At 44.4% G+C, this 22,805-nt stretch overlaps 1 protein-coding gene across 4 annotated transcripts; it reads right to left on the reverse strand.

Annotated features, from left to right (window-relative positions):
• Positions 1-3,411: 3,411 nt before the first annotated feature.
• On the reverse strand, positions 3,412-22,582 carry LOC138723092 (SERPINE1 mRNA-binding protein 1-like). 4 transcript variants are annotated; one of them, XM_069861969.1, is made up of 10 exons: positions 22,091-22,582; positions 19,223-19,391; positions 18,133-18,270; positions 17,904-17,975; positions 17,248-17,322; positions 14,262-14,439; positions 11,042-11,089; positions 8,411-8,584; positions 7,428-7,466; positions 3,412-6,313 (listed from the first exon to the last, which is right to left on the reverse strand). In XM_069861969.1, the coding sequence occupies exons 1-10, from the start codon at positions 22,470-22,472 to the stop codon at positions 6,257-6,259; spliced, it is 1,332 nt and encodes a 443-aa protein (XP_069718070.1). In that variant the 5' UTR covers positions 22,473-22,582; the 3' UTR covers positions 3,412-6,256. The 4 variants fall into 4 exon arrangements, with proteins under 4 accessions (XP_069718070.1, XP_069718069.1, XP_069718071.1 ...); XM_069861968.1 differs by having other exon boundaries at positions 17,904-17,999; XM_069861970.1 differs by lacking the exon at positions 11,042-11,089 and having other exon boundaries at positions 17,904-17,999; positions 22,091-22,580.
• Between the last annotated feature and the right edge of the window lie 223 nt (positions 22,583-22,805).

The following is a 22,805-nucleotide window of genomic DNA, read 5'->3' on the forward strand; positions in this document are numbered from 1 at the left end:
TCTCCATGGGCTTTTCCCACAGCTTTTATTCCAATGTGTCTGGTTTACCCTCTACAGGAGGCTCACACACTCCTGCGTTGCAGGACAAGCCTGGCAGCTGGTCACTTGGCACACACTGCACTCTGAGCTGGTGCCAGACGGGCTGGGCTGTTCACATCCCCTGGTTTGCCAAGGTCCGTACCTCCTCCGGCTCTGTGAGCGCCTCTGCAATACGCAGGGGTACACAAAAATAGCCCATGCACGTTACTTTTCAGCTTTTTTTAGGAATGTGAAATTCAAACCCTGGCACTGGCTCTCCACGTTCAGCTTTCAGTGACATCCCTCTGCACTTCCCACAATGCCCAGAGCGCTTCGTTTTGACGAGCACGATTCCAAGTACCCCCACTATTCTCAAACCTTAGCTTTCCAGTCTTCTGGAAGTTGAAAACAAATAACCCCATCAGCAATGATTTAGCTGTTGTTAGTCCACAGCCACACACGTTCTCAGGAAGCAGACGTGTCCTGGTAAAGGCAGCGCAGCTCAGCTGCCCAAGCAGCCCACAGGATCCAGGACACTTCTCACTGCCACCTCCCATCAGCCACCCACAAACCCCCAACAACCCAGGCGAGATGTGTTCTGTAGCTGGAGCCTGCAGTCAAAGCTGGGGGTGCAACAGTGTGTTGGCTCCGAAAAGCCATTCCTTGGGATAAGGAACCGAGGGAGACTTGGAGACTGCTGCTGAGACTGCTGCTACCTAAGAAATTGCTTTCCCAAAGCAGAGCGAGAGGCACTGCAGGGCAACGTGCAGGAGGAGCAACGCTCCAGGCAACATCTCTGCTTGCTGCAGCGTGTCCATCCCATGCTGTGCACTCGAGGGCTCCTCTGCAGCACAGAGGCCGCTCTCCGAGATGAACATTGCTGCCACGGTGCCAGCACGGCCCCTTTGCGCTGGGTGCACACTGCAGCCATCCCACCACCCTGGCACAGGGACCCACGGCACCTGTGCCCATCCCTCAGCTCACCTGTGCGGGACACTGCCCATGACCTCTCCCAGACAGGCCATGGGGTCCTTCTCACACCATGGCTGCAGCAAAGCTTATTCTTCCCGCAAGGCAGCTCAGCAGTCACTGAAGGATGAGGACACTTACCCTCACCGCTCAGCCGCTGGGCACGAGCTCACCAGTCACAGCAGGAACTGGGCACTGAGGAAAAATGATGCCCAGATGTGCCAGTGAACACACAACACAGCCTCTCACCCGAGAGCTGCGCGTATCCATCAAGACACTGCACACAGCCTGCCTCACCACGCTACCAAGTGACATTTGCTCCCACCCACTTTCAACAGGGCTGTTAAAGCCAGCAGTTTTGATCCGCAGGCTCCCAATAAAATCATGTGCAAGGAGGCTTCACAGCAGCTCTCTGATGCAACCCTGCTCAAGTAGTTACCAGAAATTTAGTTTTCAGTTGTATTTAGGATAGTATTTCAAGACTGGGACTTGTTTGCATCCTCACTGCCACTTCCAAACAAGCTCAGGACCTCCACCCTCAAGGTCACAGCTCAGACATGGATTTGCTGACGGGACAGCAGGGGAAGATGCAGTTCCACATGAAAACAGCTTCAACAGCAGTTCGTTGCTGCACAAAAAAGCGCATCATAGTACCAATGGTCATCTTGCTCCATTCTGCTTCCCTCCTGCCCCGCTCTGCTGCCCACCAAGTGCCACACACCACCACGGAGCCATAGAGCACTTTCTTAGGAAAAAGGACAGAAGCAAATTTTTTCCTTGTCCTCCATGCCACAACAGAAATCCTGCAGTTGGTCAAGTACAAATCCCAAACAGGACTGGGCATGTGCCAACTCAAACTCAAAAACTGAACAACTGCACTAAACCAAATCCTGCACCTGATTCACCTTCACTCTGCCCAGTAAGGAATGCACAAAGAAAATAACACTCCCTCACATCTTGGTGTTATGATGACCTTTGTGGCAAAGCCTCATGGGTGAAGGCAAAACAGCTCAAGCAGACTTATCGGTGACTATGGGAAAGCTCACACCCTCAAGCACTGAAAGAACACAACTGCAGCAGCCTGGGCTCACCTCAAGCTGCCCACAAGCACACGCCTGACGCAGCTGCCCTCCTCTCCCGCACTGCGCCCGGCAAGACAATGGGTTTGCTCCCTTCCAGCGACAGTCGCTGTACAGCTACCCAGTCAGTCACACAGTGACAGCTGCCAGCTCACCAAGTCCTCATGTTTATTTTCTTATTTTGAAGTTGCCATCACTGCTGAAACATGGAAAAAACACTAGAAGCTCCTACTTGCCTCTCTCTCTTATGGAAGCGACAGCACATGGCAACTTGTTTGTCAGAAGCACCTGACCAGGGGCAATTCCGCACCCTCCAACCTGAGCCAAAGCCCCTGTGGCCCTGCCAGCTTTGGCCCTGGGGAGAAGCCACTGGGCTCTGGCCACATTCCAGTGAATCAGGGCAGACCCTGCTGCACTTCACTGCTACGAACAAACCCAGTGCTGCTTTCTCAGTGACAGTTAAGTCTTCCTCTTGCACTGCTGTCAAGTATTTCACCTGCAAAAACAACATACATAATGGAGACAAGAGCTACACTCAGCCCAGCCTCTGGCAAGGCAGGGAAGCTGTTCCCACCCCTGCACAAGGCCGCTCACACTGTCAGCTATACAGAAAGCACACAATTGTTGATTTGCAAAGTACCAGCTCTGTGATTGCTCTTTCTGAGCCTGCCAGCTGGTTCCAAGGTTTAGTCTCCAGCCTGGGGCACAGCCGTGTGCCACCTCCAGACTGGCTTGGTGTGCCTCAGAGGCAAACACTTCATGCAGATATCCAAGACACAGCTCCATTTTCATCCTCTCCATGCACAATCTGGCAACCACCCCACAAGAGGAGTCTGGCTGGGCATTACAGACAAACCACTACCTCAAATCAGCTGCGTATGACCCAATTAGACACCCAATAACAAGTTTTTCAAAAAGGCAACCCCCTCTACACTATTTTGTCAGTCATCTAGTTCTGCATATTGACCTTCAACATATGAACAACCGAACACTAGAGCACATTTTGTCCTTGCTCTTCAAGCCTCTAGATAAACTCCCATGCAGAGCTTGCAATGACCAAACTTTCCTAACTCCTCCCTGGAAGTTTCCCAGTAAGGGCAAACAAACCATTTTCCCCACAGCTGGGTTACACCCCCCCAGCAAGAACATTACTTTTGGCCTTTCCAGAGTGCAACAGGGGCCACGTGGGTCACTCCCTTGGGCACACAGTGCTTGCTCCAACACGGACCCAGCCTGGCTACGAGGCTGTTACCTGGTGAAGACATACCAGAACAGGAGCACACAATGGAAATATGGTCTTTATAATGACTCTAGGAAAGAAGCAGGTTAGCAAATGCTGCAAGTGTCAGCTTTAGGCATATGTCCTGTGTTTATTAAAACAAGAGGCGTGGCTATGCAAACCAATCTCCATGGGCAGAGAGCCATTACAGGTCAGAGCAGTCTCAACTCCTTCAACTGCAAACACCACGTATTCGTGCTGACTTCTGATGTTCCAGAAGAATTTATGTTGGCTAACACTTGCATTTATTAAACAGTCTTGTTTCCTCCCAGCATCAGTGGCATTCAGACTGTAAGATGAACTTTCATGCTCAAACCTTGCCATCATGACATTCAAAAGCCAATTTGCACCACATGCTTCTCTGTTTCTCTCAACTTTTTCAAATTGCTCAGATGTTAAAAGGTCTAGTCCTCTGGATTTGGCATAACAGCAAAAGTAGCAAGCAAGAGGACAGAAAAATGTTACTAAAAAGCAAGCTCATTAATTGTAAATAAGCTACTTAGAGGGAGATGTCTTCCCAAGGCAAAGTCCATTGCTGGCAATAGAAACACCTGGGCACCATCACCACAAATTGGACCTCTTGGGGCAGAACCTAGATAAGACACTATCTAAGTGGTTTTATCTCCATCTGTTTTCATGACATTTTTAAAAGAGCATGAAAATAAACCTTTATTTCAGTTAACACCCACCAATATTAAAGATTAATGTTCACAGTTTTAGTTCTTGACACAAATGGACTGAAAGAGGCAAATTTACATCTATCAGAACAGCAGATGGATTGATTTTAAGTACAAGCTGTCTTGAAAATTGTACGTGACATGTCATTTGGGACACTGCTCTATGCTCTAAAGCAGGAGAAGGGAAAGCTTCTGGCAAAGTCTGGATAGCAGGGCCCCAAATGACTGACAGGCTGACCCAGAAGTCATCTGGGAAAAAAGGTGAGTGGCAACTTTAACAGCAAACACGCCATTTGGGTCAGGGGAGCAGGTTTACATTACAGAGAAAGCTTTTCTGCAAGTGTATTTCTGCATATCAAGGTATTCAATTAATTGTATTATCTGAAGTGTCCCTAATCCTGGAACTGCAACACATTCTACCAAACCACAAAGAGAGAGGGAAGAGGAACAACTCTGTGCCAGACCTCCAACAGCTGCCACACTGAGCACCTCTGCAGGATTTGCTCAGCATCAGGAGAAAGGAACCAAGAGATTTCACCATCCACTGTTTGAAAACTTGCCTCCTTCTCACAGCCCGGTACTTCAAACTATAGGCGAGTGCACTAGAAAGTCTAGTCCAATGATATTAACAGTGGTTTACAAACAAAAACTTTTGTAGAAAACAGTTAAGATAAAGCAAGCCAACTCAACCCCACAGTTAAGGAATTTGATTTCATATTCAAAGATCTCCAATACTTTTTGACTGTCCTGTACAGCTTTTAAAAAAATAGGGCGTTACCTTTTGTTTTCTATCTACCTAGTTAAGAAACTACAAATATGTTATAAGCTGTCCAAAGTGTAAAACATTAAATAAAATGAGAAACCTGTTTCTAGTCTCCTAACAAATGCTGCAGATAAAAACCCTAAGAAACCCTCTTTATTAGCCATTCTCTCATCTCCTTTTGTGTACTGAAGTGGTAATGTTCCTGTTCACAGGGATAAAATTAAACCCACGGCAAATTTCTATGGGGGTAGAAAGGGTTCCTTACAACAGCACTCTGAAAAACATTCATTTGTCAGCTAGCAATCGGATCTCCAACACCGCACAAACCCAGAACAAAACTCTGATGGAGAGCTGCAGCACTGGGGTTTGGTTGTATCACACAGACACTGCAACATCCCCTAAGCCACAACTCCCTCCTGCTGCTGTCAGAGCATTGCTGTGAATAAATCAGGCAGTGATGTCCTCGTGTCAGACTGCAGCTCAATTCCACCTCCCAACCACAGTCCAGATAGACTGTGCAGAGCACCAGCTACCGCCTTCCCCACCTCCCAGCTCCGAAAACAGGAAAGGTTACTCCCATCTGCAGAGCAAGCTCATAAAAAAACCCTAAGTAAATTAAAAACTTTTTTTGCCAATAAAGCATCTTGTTCTGTTGAAGGGAGGAGGAGGGAATAAAGGGTAAAAAGAGGGGACTGAGAAGTGTAATATATTAGTTTTAAAAAACTGTTTAGACCAATTATCCACACCATTGCTGGATCGATACACAGGTATTTAACTGTAAACCAATGTGCTTTGAATCTTTTTCAAGTATCTGGTATCCATTTTGTATAACAAATTGTGTAAACAAACTACCAAACGTAGATGAAAAATGACTGCTTTTCCAAGTCTGAAATTAAGAATTAAAACTAAAGTCCTCCAGGAGCTGGTATCCCACACAGCACTAACAGTCTGCCAAATTAAAACTTCACATATTCCAGAAGACCGTGGGCTGATAAAAGTCTGCTAAACAGGAATTAAGAAAACAGAAATAGTGTGCAATAATTAAAACCCAGTTTGTAGTTTGGGAAAAATGTCTAAAATTCTGAATAAAAAAAAAAAACACAAATGAAGTGAAAGCTTTTAACTGGTACACACTGTTCACACCTATATTTCAAGTTTGGAAACGCATATTTTCAAGCAGCAATACAAAAAAGTATCCATGAAGAATGCATAATCTCTGAAAAAATTATGAAAACATCCCTGCTACCATTACATTTCTAAATACAAAACTGACTACCATATTGTTGCTTCTGTGTAGCGAGAGAAGTTCATTTTCAAAACAGATAAAATTCAGTCTTTAGGTGTGAATGGTATGAATGACAGTCTCTTTTTTTTTTTTTTTTTAAGATTTCTTAGTTGTTTAGGATCCTTAAGCATGCAAGCCTCAGAGAGGAAGGCCCGACGAGGGCAGGGTTGGCTTATGACATCCAGTTTAGGACAGAGCTGGGAAAGCCTCTGGATCATCTACATCAGGAGCAGAAGCACTTGACTGAAAGAGAAACATCACAAAGTTATTACCTTCAGTAGCATCAAGCCCTACAGTTTCTAATTCCTGATGCATTATCAGGTCCTTCCATCTGCCAGTCAAACGCAGCTCGCTACACAGCTGAGAGCTGGGCAGCACGATGTGCCTGCATCCCCCAGCTGCAGACAGACATGGCTGCTGTGCCATGGGGACAGGGTTATGCCTCTGTCCCTCTGCAGACAGACTGGGGAGCCCTTGCATGGGCCAAGGGTAGGGGCAGGCAGGAAGACTCCCCGCACTCCCAACAAACCCAGGGGGGAAAATCTTTTTTAGAAACTACATCAACCTGAACCCTATTCAATAGGGAAACACCAGGTTTCAGAGAGGTACAGTGAGCTATCTAGTACCAGATAAATTAGTAGAAGAGCAACTTTCCCCCCGCAATAAGCCACATTTTATTCCAAGGACTAGAGCATCTCCTATATCGCTTCTTGAATCAAAGCTATCTGAAGAGGTATTATAAGCAAACGGACTGTACCTGGACAATTATTGCACAAGGTTACTGGTACATCTCATTTTCCACCCTTAAAGGGATCCCTGTGTGTGGACTTAAGGCTTTTCTACTAGCACTTAATTCTCACAGAGTGAAAGGATTGAAGTGTTACAGAAAAGACCTGCCTGCAGCACAAATTTAGTTTCAAGTTTTAATTTCTCCCCAGTAACAAACTTGCTGTTGGGAAAAAATTTTTGTGCCAACTTAGCCTCAGAAATTTGTACATTAACCAAGAATCTCCTTGGTGCTTCCAAGAGTTTTTAAAAGGCTCTGTACCACACCTAAAAATCCCTGCTGTGATGAAATGTAGAAATTACGTATTTTTGAATACTCTTCAATTTGTCCACAGGGATTAGGAAGAGAAGAGTAGGATACACTTAAACCATATCAATAAAAGTTTTATCAACACCTATGGGCAAGACTAACACCTTGCAGAAGCTATCAGTCCACAAGCTAGTGTTAAAAAGTAATGGCAGGGTCTGAAGCCACAGCTGCCTCTTAAATGAAACTGCAGGAGGGGAGTTACAGTTCCTGCAACAGGAGAGCCTCGGCCATAGGTAACAAACACCAGTAGAGATCACTAACCTGGTTAGGTGTGTGGATCACATCGAACTCCTTAACCAACTGGAAGAAACAAAGTCAACATAAAATAAACTGCAGAAAAGTTTTAACTTCTTTACAACAGCATTCTTGAAGCAGGACATATTAATGAAACAACTTGATTACTTTAATTTTTCTTATATTGGTATTTTCCAACTAAGAAACTTAAAACTTAAGCAATTCAGTGTGAAAGAGAATAAGTCAGTGCCCTGCAAGAGACAAAAATGAGCAAGTCTGTCAATGTAAAGGAAACCATGCCTCACAGACTGAACTCATTTTCTTGTAACAGTTTCATTAGATAAATTTCAGCCAAACAGGGGATCCGTATTAAATCAAATCTTTACTGTAGATACATTATTTCAATTTTACATGTTCTTTCCCCAACTCCTATACAGTACTTAGTCCTGAGTCACTTTCTCAGGGCTCCAGTACTAGAGGAAAAAAATGACTGCAGACTAGACAGAAAAACAAGTGTCCTATTTCCACAAGAAAATTCTGAATTCCTCAAATTCAGGATGTAACATGCAGCCATAAAAGCAGTCTTTCACCCCCAACACATCACAACGTAGATACACCATCCTGACTGTGTCTGAAAATAACTACTTGAATACTTGCAGTTCTGCTGCGGCACAAACAGGAGCATCTCACAGCACTAAGATTTGCCCATACCTAAGCATCAGGATTTTGGGTTTCCATACATCGTTCAAAGATGGACTTCTTTTTAATCCAGCTTACTCCCCACCTCCTCTTGTATTTAATAACGACACTGCTAAAACATTCATCCTTTTGTCTTAACAGTAACCTAGTTTAAAGTAAGCTTGTAAGGACCAGCACTTCACTTGCTTTTAAAATGTGATGTTAGTTTTCAGAGCAACTCCCCAAAAATAAGACACCTAAAACTAGCTGTAAGAAAGTCCTAGTAACAAGTGAAACTCAACTCCTTTTAGATCAAAACTGGAGCCACTCACCTTGTCAGTTCTGCCTCCACGGCTGGCCCTGCCACCACGCCCTCGTCCTCCTCGTCCCCCTCTGCCACCACGTCCGGGGCGGCCAAGGTCTCCAAAGTTTATCTCCAGCTGGGATGTAATATCATTTGCTGGCTTGCGGAAGTGATGATCCATTACAGAGTCCTCAGCATGAGCCTAAATGGAATGTTTTTCTCCATGAATAAGAAAAACCAAAGAAACTTTTTTCCTTTGCAGTTGTGCTCTTCCCATCTGCATTCACCTCCAAATACACTCCCAACCAATTACCTCAACTGATTCAACTTAAAAGACAGTGCAGGAATTGTTACGAATCAAGTTACACCACTTGTGCAGACAACAAAACCACACCAAGATAATCAAACAAGCGCTTTTCGCATTTCCAAGATAATTCAGGGAAGCTTTGGAGTTCCTTTCAAGGAACATGTTTAGGCTTATCTGAGACCAAACTATCACCAATACAGAAGCCCATTTTCTAGCATTTCTCTTCTCAGGATACATAAGTGAGATGAAATCTTCAGGTTCTATCAATTAATTTCATTCTTTTTAAATACTTACTTGTAACCCATCCTTATTTTGCACAATGAGTACTCTACACTTTCGCATTTGCTTAACCCTGTATAAATATTTAAAACAAGGGAGATGGTAAGAATCCCTTAGTGGTTTGTATTAGCCACAACAAACAAACCAGGCATAATCAGTTCAAACACAAGTTAAAACAAACAAAAAAAAAAAGAAAAAAGAGAACCAGTCTTATCAATTACACTGAAAACCAGGACAGTCCCCACCTTTCCGAGGACAGAACACTCCCTTATAGTTGGTTTGCTCCCAGTGAGAAACCTGAGCCTTGAAGGGCAAGGCATGCACAGAACAGTTATGTCAAACATCATGTGAAGATTTTAAATTATTACACACCAAACAAAAAATGAAGTGTTTTTAAATTAATTATTTTTGTATTCTATACCAATAGTTTTTCCATGTGGTCAGTCAGGCTTTGGCATCTACAAAACACAAAATGCAAAACTGACCACACTGAGACAGAACAAGGGGTTATCTAGTCAGGTACTCGACCTTTTACAAGGCCCAGCCACTACATTTTGGAAACATGACAACACACAATGTCTTCTTTCCCTATAAGCCCCTAACTTCAGCACAGCAATTCTCATTTGCTTGTTTTCTGCCATATGCAAGCATAAGCCTTCTAACTACATACGACTTCTCTTGTAGCATAATTACACAACAGACTTTCAACAGCAACATATTGTGCAATTCAGACTCATACCCTTTAATTACCATTTGTGGATCCTTCATAAGGCACCCAGTGGATATACAGAGGTCTGCAGCCAAAAGGCCGAAAGCTGCTTTCAAGGATTCCTTGAGTCAGTCGCGAGCAGTGTGATGTACAGAGCCATACAGTCTTCTCCCCCACCAATCTCATTACCCCTCTCCATGCCTGGCTGTATGTTTGGACTCCACAATGCTCTGCAGTGGAGAGCGCTGCAATTTCATTAGGCACGATAAGAAACACCCCACCATGCAGCTGTATTCCAAACATTGCATTGTGATTTACTCCACAGAACAACTGGTCCCCATTCCATTCCTGACTTTAAAGGTTTGAACTGTACACCCTTCACTCAGAGATCTCTTTTTCCAAACTTGGGAAGCTAGCCTAAGTGTTATTTTTCAGAGAGAAGTCCATCCACACCTCAGCCTGACACAGCACTACTCAAATGCAAGTACACAGAAGGTTCGTAAACCAGCACACAAACCCTTTTGTTATGGTTGATTCCTTTCTTGCTACTTAATATTTTATCTGCAGCTTTGATCACTGCAGATTACTAAGATGATGTTTTCAACTTATTTGCCATCGCATGACATTCTCTTTCCAAGAGGCAGTATCAGTGGCTTTGCATTGTAATTCTGTGCACCTCCTTCCCCACTCTGTTAGTGCTTAAAAAAGAAACTCTACAATCTACCAAAACCATTGCATTTTCACAACTTAACTTTGGTCGAACCACTAAACCCAAACAGCAAATTCTGTATGTAACCCAATGAATTCTGTATCCAAAATAATAAAAACTAATTTAAAACATCAATAACAGATGTGGCATATTCTCCTTGCGCTTTTCTATCACTTGGGTGATGAAAGAGACACAGAAACATCATATAAATTGCTTATTCTGCATTATCTTTGGAAGCATTTCATTAATCTGTATTGGCAACCCTCAGTCGTGCTCTGATCCAATAACCAATAGCTTGTGGAAGGCACTTACGCGTCTTGGGGATGGCTGTCAAAAATTAAGAACAAGCTACTGACAAAGAGGGGCAAAGCCGACAGCAAGATATGGAAAAACAGCAGCAACAGCAAAAAATTAAATACTCATAGACAGACGCATTTATGACAAGTTTTGCATTCAGCTCTATTAGAAGCAAGGATAGTAATTATGATGGGTCCCTACATGGTGTACAGTTAGACAACAGGCATGGACAGAAGAGCTCCATGATGTATCTGCTTGCATCCTCTATTTTTGTGACTTCTCAATATCCAGATCTTCATTTCTGAAGAGGCTCATATCAAAACACAGGTATTACCAGTTAGATATAAAGGATCAGTACCTCATTTGACTCCAGCAGACTCCCCTGCATTTCTGTCATCGCCTTTGTCTGATGAAAGTTTCGTGTCCATGCCAAAATGACAAAAGGAACAAAGGGAGAAAACAAAAGGAAGAAATGAGACTCAACTACATACAGAAGCAACAGGTAGCAAAGTCACATGAACTTGCCAGGTAAAGATGTCACCAAGCACATGAAACAGCAAAAAGGATGAGATCGACAGCAGCGCGAACATCCAAAAAGACTAGAGGATGGACTACACCACAGGTGTGGGACAAGAGAATCTTAGATTGATACCAGAAAAGTTTAAACACAAGCTGCTGGGAACTCCAGTCAAGACCATACGCGTGGGCTGAACTGTAATACCTCAATGCATCAGGCGCACTGCCTACAGAAGTAGACAGATAAGGACATGCGATGTTGAAAATTACTGTTAACAAGAAAAGGTCTCTGCACAGCCTTGATTCAAGAGTCACTCCTCCAAACTTTCAGAAGATGAACTGTTATCTTACAAAACATATTTCTCAGTCTCCCGCTGTAACATCCCCTAGGGAAGCGATTAGATTAGCAAGGAAGTCCGAAGGCACAGGGAAGAGACAACACAGAAGACATGGAGAAGGAACTGATCAACTAGCAGACAGGTCTTTCCAGGAGACAAGTAACCAACTTTCTGCACAAATGTTAAGATCTCTCTACAATGTAACTCCTCCCCATGTTCTGTTAAACTGCACCAGCAGAACTTTAAACTCAAGCAATCAAACCAGGCTGTTGAGACGGAAAAAGAGAGGATCTCTATGTAACAGCATAACCCAGTCTCCTGGAAACAATCTCATTAGACTCGCATTGCCAATACACTTGGATTTTGTATTAAACCAAGAAGAATCCAAGACAGAATTAAGAGTTCGTTTTATATGAAGTATTGCTTTCCAGTAATTGCACAGCAGATGTAAGAAAAGACCTCGGATAGTGTCATCACTTAACCCCCAGTGAAAAGCGCAAGGAGGAAGACAGCTCTTTCATAAGGCTAAGGCAGATGATCAGCACTAGAGCCTCATATTCCCTTTTCCCAGTAGTTCTCAAGCTACAGGAACGAGGGTGCTTATCTCAACACTTTAATCCAGATTTCTGAGAAGACCTACTGGAGCATATTATGATTTATCTGCCAAAAGAGTAAAGAAGATTTGGGGCTGAAACCCAGAACCTACCTATAAACCAAGTCACTTCCACACATCAACTCCTTTCTTATTGTCAGTAAGAATCACAGAAACCCTTTATCAGCCTTAATTTCCTAAGTATGTCCAAGAAGACAAACAGTAAAAGAAGAGCAGGCGATTGGTAGGTTTTGATCATAACTTCTAAATGTTCCACCTTCTAAACCTGTTCAAAGGAGCTGCAGCAAAGGCTTTCCCAATGCATGGATTTTACACCCATTTGGCTACAATACTTAGCAAAGAAATCCCATGCTGCTTCCCAAGGGATCAGTGAACAATTAATTAATGAAACAGGGAGATATGTGCAGGACATAAAAGAAAACCAGGCTAGGAAGCATCTACTTTTAAAGGCAGTTTTGTTAATATCTCAATTCTGTGCCTATACAGCAAGAAGCTGTTAACTCATTATGCCACAGTGCTAAAAACATACTCATTTTTTGTAGAGAAGTTAACAGAATACACTCCTCCAACAGAACAATCTACTAATTATATCAATTCTTCCATGAAAGTAATATGATTATTCTCATTAGTTTCGTTTAAGATTTTTCTAAGATAACTACTGAAGTGTTTTTTCAAATGGAAAACAGAGCCCAGACCTTTCTAACTTCTAAATTACTCAAAAGTAATCATCTTTATGTACCATCACACACAGTGATATGTTTAAAAAGACTGCAACTGACTAAATGTCAAATCTGCTTTGGGGAGAGTAGGGGTGGGGGTGGGAGGATTTGAAGGACTAAAGGTTAGCATATCCTGGTAAAGTACACAAGTATTTATGTTTAAACACTCTCTTAATATACAGCAACATTAAGCCTAACTCCATTTCCCTTTTCTACACAAGTCAGAAAGCAGCATTTAACGAACACTTCAAACACTGACCCGTTTAGGTAAACAAAAAGATAGGCAAATCATTTAAAGAGCTGAACTACCTTATACAGCAAGAAAACAAAACGGCATGATGGAGTCAAAACTCATTGAGTTCAATGAGATTAGTAATGAAGTTTTCATTTGAAAGTACTGAGCAGCACCTCCCCATCCGTATTATGTCTCCAGCATACAAGAAAACATTGACAAAGTGTGAAAAAGCATAAACACTTCATAAACACTTCATCAGAAGACCAAACAGCACATTACATACTATCCAGTTACTTCAAAGGGAGTCAGAACCATCTGGTATACAAAGTTGCAGGCCACCCATTTACAGTGGCCTACTTAAGATATTATAGAGTGTTAAAAACAAAGATTACTGCAGCTCTGCATCAGAAAACAGTTCTCGGCACTTCCCTCCCTTCTGAACTAAAAGATTATGTTTCTCCTCATCACTCCTACTACCTTAGAACAGAATAACTAAAATCTTCCGATGACTGAATAGAGTATGCTTGAGAAACTACAACTTTAAAATAATTCTATAGCAACTACATTGAATGTCACTGAACCATACAAATGTATTTCCCCTGGCTTCTCAAAAGTATCAAGGACATTTGTCTAAATCACTATAAACCAAGAAGCTACTTACGTCACAAACTTCAGACCTACAGTTCAGGTATGAAGGTGTCTGAGGCATGGCCAGTATTTTTTTTACATCTTGCATCATTGTTTAGCAAGCGCTATAAATACACATACTGTGTGGCACTAACAGAGTTGCTAACTAACACAAGCTTTCTTTAAAAAGAAAAAAGCAAATAAATAAATTTGATACTGACAAACCTTTTCTAACATGCTTGCGAAGACACAGTCGGGACCAGATGTGCAGCACTCTAGTATTATCCCTAGATTATAACACAGTATGCACCAACCTAAGGGTACAGATCAAGTGCTAAGACTAACCACAGTGAGAGTGGCTCCTTATGCTCCCACTAAACCTGCTACACTAGGAGAGATGTTGTTCCCACTGTAGAAACTCCTGAGATGCCAACCTGTAGCCAAAGAACAACGCTTCCACTGCAAGAAGTACAGATCCACAGAAAAACCTGCACAATCTGGATACAGGCAAACACTGAAAATCACTTTACCTCCTCGCTCTTTGACTTGTGAAGAACGAATCCTTTTTTCCATTGCCCATCAGCACCCTCATTTGGTTTACGGATGTTGAACTCAACTTTTGCACGATCCTTACTTTGAATAGCTTTCCACTCATCCAGGGTCATTTCCTTAGGACCTTCCTCCTTAACCTCTTCAACCTCATTCTCCCTGTAGCAAATCCACAAATATTATGGTCATGACTTTGAACTCACATTTTAAATTCAACAAATGCAAAATCAGTTGTTAATCAGCACCAGGTTATAAAAGTTTGTCAGCTGCTTAGCAGTTAAGAGGTGTTTGAAAACCCCTTGTTTCCACCACTCAGCAAGCACACGTGAAATCTCATCTGTAGCCAGAGCACCAACAGCCAGACACCTTTAAGCAACTCAATGGTGAGCACAGCAAAGCAAAATGTTAAAATTAAGACTGATCCAGCCTGTCCTCCACATTAATGACAATTTTCTTCACAAATCTGAAGGCCTAACTTCTGCAGTGGACACATTTGGATCTTTTTCTTCCCTTTTCAAGATACCTCTCTTTCAAAGGTCCAAGTTAAGGCAGTAAGACAGCGCTTGTTCTTACCACAATTTTCAAGTTGCTTATGTTTTAAAAAAAACGGAATTCAATCAACTTTGGATAATCTGCTTCCTTCATTGAACCAAAGACAGGAATGGGGCATCCACAACTTCTCTGGATAACCTATTCCAGTGCCTCACCACCCTCACAGTAAAAAATGTCTTCCTGATACCTAGTCTAAATCTCCTCTCTTTCAGCTTAAAACCATAACCCCCTGTTCTGTTCTGCACTCCCTGATAAATGGTTCCTCCCCAGATTTCCTGCAGGTCCCCACTTTAAGTACTGGAAGGCTGCTGTAAGGTCTCCCTAGAGCCTTCTCTTCTCCAAGTTAAACAAGTCCAATTCTCTCAGCCTGTCCATATGGGAGGTGCTCCAGCCCTCTGATCATCCTTGCAGCCTCCTCCAGATTCACTCCAGTAGATCCACGTCCCTCCTGTGCTGACGACTCCAGAATTGAAGACTAACTTTTTTAAAGACTGGCTAGCTTGCAGTTTCTAACCAACGCACAAGCTGTAATTCCTTTAAAAGTCATATACTACTTGCATATACAGGAGTCCTTAAGCTTAGAGAGGTAACAGCATTTAGTCTTTTTGTAGTTAAACTAGTGCCACTTCTTATTCTCTATGCAGCAATTATACCCCTTTTACCACTAACCTGATCTCCTTCCATGACAACGTTACCCATGTACTGGATGAGGCAAAGACCATGGAGGTAGTTGTTCATCTGAACTTTAGTGAAGCCTTTGACACCACTTCTCACAGCACTTCACTTAGGAAACTGGCTGCCAAAGGCATACTCTCAGGGTAAAAAACTGGCTGAACAGCCAGGTTTAAAGGGTGGTAGCAAATGGATTTAAATCCAGTTGGAGGCTGGTCACAAGTGACATTCTCAAGGACTTGGTGCTGGGTCCAGTTCTGTCCAACATCAATGACCTAGATATGAAGGGATTGACTGCACCCTTAGTAGGTTCATGGATGGCACTAAGCTGAAGAAAAGTGTTGATCTCCTTGAGGGGAAGGAGTCTCTGCAGAGGGATCTGAACAGGCTGGATCGATGGGCTGAGGCCAATGGGATGAGCTTCAACAAGGCCAAGTGTCAGGTCCTGCACTTGGGACACAACCCCATGCTACAGCTTTGCGGAGGAGTGGCTGGAGAGCTGCCTGGCAGAGCAGGACCTTGGGGTGTTGGCTGAGGGCTGGCTGAACGTGAACCAGCAGTGTGCCCAGGTAGCCAAGAAGGCCAACGGCATCCTGGCCTGTATCAGAAACAGCGTGGTCAGCAGGACCGGGGAAGTGATTATGCCCCTAGACTCAGCACTGGTGAGGCCACACCTTGAATCCTGTGTTGTTCCGAGACCCTCACTACAAGGAAGACATTGAGGTCCTGGAGCATGTCCAGTGGAGAGTAAAGAAGCTGGTGAAGGGGCTGGAGAACAAGCCTTATGAGGAGCGGCTGAGGGAACTGGGGTTGTTTAGCCTGGAGAAGAGGAAGCTGAGGGAGACCTTATCACTGTCTACAACTATAAAGGAGGCTGTAAGCGAGGCAAGTGTTGGTCTTTTCTCCCAAGTAGCAAGACAAGACGGAATGTCCTCAAGCTGCACCAGGGGAGGTTTAGATTAGATATCAGGAGAAATTTCTTCACTGAAAGGGTTATCAGGCACTGGAACAGGCTGCCCAGGGGGTTGGTTGAGGCATATAACCCCTAGTGATATTTAAAAGATCGGTGGATGTGGTGCTCAGGTACATGGTTTAGTAGTGTACAAGTACAGTTGGACTTAGGTATCAAAGGTGTTTTCCAACCAAACAATCTATGATTCTATACCGCTCATACTGCTTCTCCAGTTACTCTGTAATTCACCTGCCCAGTCACTGGTTTCTTCTGCAAATTTTCAAGTGAAATTAGAAGCAATCACATTACAAATTCGAAATATGACAGCATACACAGTGGCTGGAGAATAAAAGAGATACAACCTTTCTTCTACTGGCTAGTCACATAGCTCAACAGCTGCTTTGAAACGCTAAGTTTGAAAAACATTGCCTTATAGTCGCAGAAGGTTTTGTCCTATTTTTTTTGGTGGTTCCACCCAGCTATAAACTTTTGAATTCGGTACTTAGAAGCTGCAATCCCAAGATCCTAAGCTTATTCGAACTGATTATTAATAACTAAATCTGAAAGTGACCTAAGAGACTGCATAACACCAATGAAGTGTCAGAAGGCAGTAACTTGTAGACATGCAGCTACTAAAGAGGCAGTTTTTCAGCAGCATTGCGAATAATTTCATACCTACCAAATAAAATATAACCTGAGTTTGGCAACAGTAGGAGTAAATATCAGAGGTTACATGCCAAGCAATACTACCTTTGAAGCAATCAAAGAACATCAAGAGGGGTGGTACTCACTTATTTTCAGAATCAGCAGGCGGATGTTCCTCTCCCTCTGGCGTTTCCTCAGTTACAGCTGACTGATCCAATTCGCTGTAATTACAGAATGTTTGGAGTGTTGTTTTTAAAAGTTCGTTCCTATTTAAAGCTGCATAAGATTAATGACTAACTTCTATAGCAGATTTACACAATCCACTCTTCTTCAAAACAAACTCTCTCATTAATGATTGGTGCTCCCTACCTTGGGATTCTATGCCTTCCACCCTCCCAAGGGTTCTCCCCAACACTTACTAGCTCCCATTCTGAAAGCCTTCCACTCTATCTTGAGACACAAAATGGATTTGGGTTTTAAAAACACTGTTTTCAAAGTAATAATTGTAAAAATGCATGCTTAACCTGATCAAAATCAATCTTTTAGTAAAAGAATTGTTCAAAAGCTCCACAAGACGCACCCTCTCCATTCCCCCAAATTCTGCTTTTAACAGTGAAGCAATATTTTACATTATAAGAAATTGCTTACGTTCTAAATTCTGCAAAGGCTACTTTAATGGCATAGACAAAATTATCAAAATCAAAGGCAAAAGAAGGCAGCTAAATCTTTACATTTTGCAATCCATAAGAGATAGGATTTAAGATTCTGCTAATAGACTTCCAAGCAATTACAGGTTACTAACGTTAGCTCATCTTTGACGGTTCCCCAGTTGTGTGATCCACTGCCACCACGCTTGTCCTCATGCTTCAGGCCGCTGAAATGTGAATGTGAAACAGAACTAACAAAACTGAGTTAAGATTATAGTGTCCAGATACAAGAAGTCAAAAGCAAATATTAAAATGTGTATTTATTGTAAAGAATAGCAATTGCCTCCCGCCCCCCCCCAACGATAGAATAAGTTAAAGACTTACGATCTATCGCTGCCACTATGCCTGTCAAATTCACGTTTGCCACGGGAGTCAAACCCATCTCCTCTGCCCATTCCACGTCCACGCCCACGTCCTCTTCCAAGTCCACCACGTCCACGCATAGGTCGGTCAAGAATGGGTCTAGCATGGAACAGCCATACTCGAGTATTTCATGTCCAAATATTTACAGCATAGTTTTTAAGGTTTTCTTTTTCTCTTCTGAGAATTTTGCTTACCTTTCCTTTGATAATTGCTGTTTGTAACTGTGCCAAGGCTACACTTTCATTATCAAACTACTGCACTGAAAAAACCCTCATATATAATGCCCACATTTTAGAATTGTGGAAATAATTGCTCAGAAGGATTGCCGTTCATTTGCATCTTCTGGCACTAAAACCAACAACTTGGTCTTTGCATTGTTTATCTAACTAGATGATACTACAACTTCAGTTTAACTCATGTACTTTCAACTTACTTCTAAAAGGATTATAACTTTGGCTACTACAACTTCAATATTTGAACATTACTTCCAGAACACTTGCATTCTGGATCCCTCATGATACTCCAGATGCTTTAAAACTTGCCTAGACATAAGAAGGCTTCACCACTTCCAGATCAGAAGTCACTGCAGCCAAGGTGTAAACACCTACATGGACAAGCTTTTATTGGCTTGACGTCAGCTGTATGGATTTAAGCAACAGCCATAAAGGCAAACAAATTTCATCCTGCAGGCAACAGCTACACTTGAGTTCTCCTCCTGATCTATCTGCTATAGGTTTACACAGATATGGTGGATATCCTAATGATAAACTGTATTTTCAGTTCAACCAATGGAACTGACCATGTTATAACAGATCACTCCCAGTCTAAAATTTGAGTCAACTTTGTAGACAAAATAAAGGAAAAGGAGAGAAATGTGTTGTAGTCTGCAAGACACGCTCTTCTTGCAACTGAAAAATGTAATTGAATCAATTTTTATTCCAGCAATTTTTATTCAATTGCCTTTTAAAATAAAAAATAGTAGCAGAAGGCAGGACAGCCCCTTCCTATCAAAGCTAGGAAAGTTCTTCGTTATGCAAGACAAAATTCTTACTTGTCAACAGAAAATTCTCCTCCTTCACCCTTCTCATCGGCAGGTTTATCAAAGCGGCGCTCACGAGGAGGTCGTCTCTCCGGTCTCCTGTCAATAGGCTTGCCTTCACCCTGCTGTTGTTGCTGCTGTTGCTGCTGCTGATCAGGCCTCCTGCCAATACGTCTTATCCCTGAAAGATCAGGCAAAACACATCAGTGGAATGTGGAGTTGCTTCGGAACAGATACTGACTCTAACACTATAAAAGAGTATTGAAGGTAAACCAAAATCTACTTTTTTTTATTTTAGCCTTGTGACTAGATAATCTGAGAAACTTTACCTTTATAGAAAAAGTCACTGTATACCATTCAGCAATTCTAATCCACATTTTTGCACAGCATTTCAATCAAATTGTATTTTGTACAAGTGTGCACTCTTACAATATTGTAGGACATAAAACCTGCCAGAGCACACAATACATTAGAAATCCCTGTAAAATTATATGGTCAACTTTCAAAGAAGGACCAAGGTAAGCAAGGTGGTTTTTGGTTTTTCCTCTCCAAAAGCTGCTTTTAATCTTGATGCACACCAAAACAAAGTCAGCATCATCACGCTGGCCCATGTGACAGCCACCCTGCTTCTCTCTCCTGTGCTCTCCTTGGCAGGATTCCTGACCATGAGCAGGCAGCCCAACAGGCTAGGGGACTGGGTACATTCATCCACATTGACCCTCGCAGGCCAAACCAAACTCCCTAAAGCTCACCTGGATGTGCACTTAAAACAGCTCAAGAATACCCTGTGCTCCTGAACTGACAGGCCTTCTTCCCTCTCTCCTCTCTCTCTATGCCTTCGCCTTCTGAAAGTTTTTTCAAATAATCACTCCAGTGGGCACTGCCTTCTTCACTGAGGCATCCTAAGGACCTTAAATACAGGGGGTTTTCCACTCATCTGAAAGGCCCATTTACTCTCCTTTAGAAAGATCCGGACAAACACATTACTCCTTTGTTACACCACTTTCTTGCAAAAATGCTTACACAGAAACCACCAAGCCAAACACGGAGGCTGGTTTAAGAATTGTGAACCATCTTTTAAATTAAGAGCTACCAATTTTTAAATTGTTTTAAGAAGCCCTTGACTAACAAGCAATGTCATATTTGGGTGGGGCTAAAGAAGTTAGAGTTGTTAATGATATCCAAGCTAACACACCCAAATGAACAACGTCTTCCTTACCTTACAAGCTGTACTTATCATGAAGTTTGCATGACATACATCGCTTGCTTGGCAATACTCACTCCCTGAGGAAACACAGGGGTTAAACTTGCTACCACTTAAATGGAAAAGGACTCTCAAACTAAGGACATCATTTCCTTTCAAGAGGTAAAGCTCAGCAAGGAAAGCTACTGAGCCAGTGTCACACAGGAGGTATGCTGCAGAACTGGAATGAATAATCCAGGTCTTTCAAATTTCGAGTTCAACACCCCGTGCTGAGAAAAACCTGGTTCCTGGGGAAGGTGAACCAAAAATACAAGTTATTTCTCTTAGTACCACAAAGCTTTGAACTGGTAATTCACCAGCCAAACTATCTTCACCTTTAGAATACTGCAATACTTTTTAACTGCAATACACCCACACAGGATACAAGCCCCATCAATACCATGGCATCCAACACCTTTATAGTGTCAGAACTACGGTCCCACCCCAAAACCAGATGTTTTCCAACTGGAAGGTGACTTTGTTTACTACAGTGCTCCATATGCACTGCTGCAAAAGCAGGCCCGACTTTCTCTGTTTCAATCCCACAGTAAGCCACAAAATACTATTTTCATAATCAAGTAGTGCTTGTTCTTGAAAGTGAATGTGAAAAGTGGGAGGGAGGTAAACATGAAATGCCAGCCCTACCAAAACCCTCCACCTCCTCTCGTGATGGCCAGAGACACTGCCCATGCTTCAGGTTCACATCACATGGGTAACGCCATGATTCTGTAGCTGACTAGTATTTCCAGAGGACAGCGGCTTAGCAAATTGCTATTCGGGACAAATTAGGGCATTCCTCACCACGAAAAAAAACTCAGTGAGGGTACGGTAACACAGTCCCTAACTTCTGCTGCTCACGAGGTGTTTCCAATAACATGCAGGAGGCCTACTTTCTAAAATAACCATTACATTAAAACGTCTTTCTTAAAAAGCATAAAAAGTGGTCGAGAATCATTTTGCAACATGCATTGCAGCAAGCGCTGAAGTATTGAGATGCTTTTACCTAGCACTGTCCTCTTCTGAAAAGTCTGCTTCGAGTTAAGTTGCAGGTAACGAGTTATTGGCTCACCCACTCACCTGCTGTCACCACGCCTGGATGCGTTTCGAGGATTCCAATTTAATCAGAGCTCTGCCCAATTTGAGATGCGCCGAAGCGTGGGCCCAGTGCAACTGCTTGCTACAGGACAAGGTGTGCACAACATCTACCCTTCTTCAGAGAGCGTCGTCCTACTAATTACGTATCCGTTTTATACTATTTACACTTCGATTTTTTTTTCCCTACAAAGTTTCCCGAGTGGTATTTCTTAGGCGTTTACATAAACACGGATGGCGACTCACACGACCAGTTATTAAATACAAACACAGCTCCTAGCAGCGCCGTTCCCTGCGAAGCAGCCCGAGCGGATGGCGAGGAGCGCAGCCCCCGCGCCGAAGGCAAATTAAGCCGGGCACGGGTCGCTGGGCCGGCCGGTTCCCGGCTCCGCGCGGCCACGGGCGCTCCGGGCCCCGCCAGGCGCTGCCCCACGTGGGAGCGGGGCCGCCGCAGCCCCGGCTCGGCCCCGCCCGGCCCCCCCCGCGCCGCGCTTTCCCGCCGCCTCCTTTGTGCGCGGGGCCCGGCTCCCCCGCCCCCGGCTCACCCTCCTTCCGCAGCGGCGCGCCGGGCTGCCCGCTGCCCTCCTCCCGGCGGTCGCTCCCGGCGGAGGCGGCGAAGGGCGGCAGCGGGTTCTTGCGCTCCTTCTGGGACTCCCTGCGCAGCTGCTTGGCCGCGCTGCCGGGGCCGCCGCCCGCGCCCGCCTGGCCCGGGCCGCCGCCGCCCGCCCCGCCCGAGGAGCTGTTCTGGGCGCCCGCCGGGCCGCCGCGGGCCCCGCCGCCCCCTTGGCCCCCGCCGCCGCCGCCGCTCTCTTTCCTCCGGGTCTCGGCCGCCCGCAGCACCTCGAAGGGGTCGGACTCGTCATCAAAGAGCTGGTCGAAGCGGTTGGTGACGACGCAGCCGAAGCCCTCCTGCAGGTGTCCGGGCATGATGGGCCCCCGTCGGCGGGATCCTGCTCCGATGCTGCCGGGGCCCCCCGCGCCCTGCTGCCTGCCGCACAAGATGGCCGGCCGCGAGGAGAGCCCGCTTCTCTTCCGGCGCCGGGCACATCCGGGCACCTCACCCCGCGCGGGGCACCACGGGAGCCGCAGGCGGCCCTCGCCCGACGCAGAGCGACGCCGCGCGACGAACTACAGCTCCCGGCGTGCGCCGCGCGCCGCTCCGCGCGGGGAGGGGAGGAAAGGGGCGGGGCTTCTGTCCGGCGCCATCGCCGCCGCGTGGGCCCCGCGCGGCCGCGGACGGGGGGCTGCTGGTGCCTGAGC

Source organism: Phaenicophaeus curvirostris, chromosome 8 (assembly GCF_032191515.1).
Source record: "Phaenicophaeus curvirostris isolate KB17595 chromosome 8, BPBGC_Pcur_1.0, whole genome shotgun sequence".
Lineage (NCBI taxonomy): Eukaryota > Metazoa > Chordata > Aves > Cuculiformes > Cuculidae > Phaenicophaeus > Phaenicophaeus curvirostris.

What these genes read in the sequence shown, in the direction of transcription:
- LOC138723092 (XM_069861968.1), bottom strand. Translation starts at nt 22,472, where the DNA reads ATGCCCGGACACCTGCAGGAGGGCTTCGGCTGCGTCGTCACCAACCGC. An exon ending in GGAGAATTTTCTGTTGACAA is followed by an intron (nt 18,271 to 19,222) that starts GTAAGAATTTTG and finishes GTTCCATGCTAG; the next exon opens with ACCCATTCTTGACCGACCTA. An exon ending in ACAAGTCAAAGAGCGAGGAG is followed by an intron (nt 11,090 to 14,261) that starts GTAAAGTGATTT and finishes AACTTTCATCAG; the next exon opens with ACAAAGGCGATGACAGAAAT.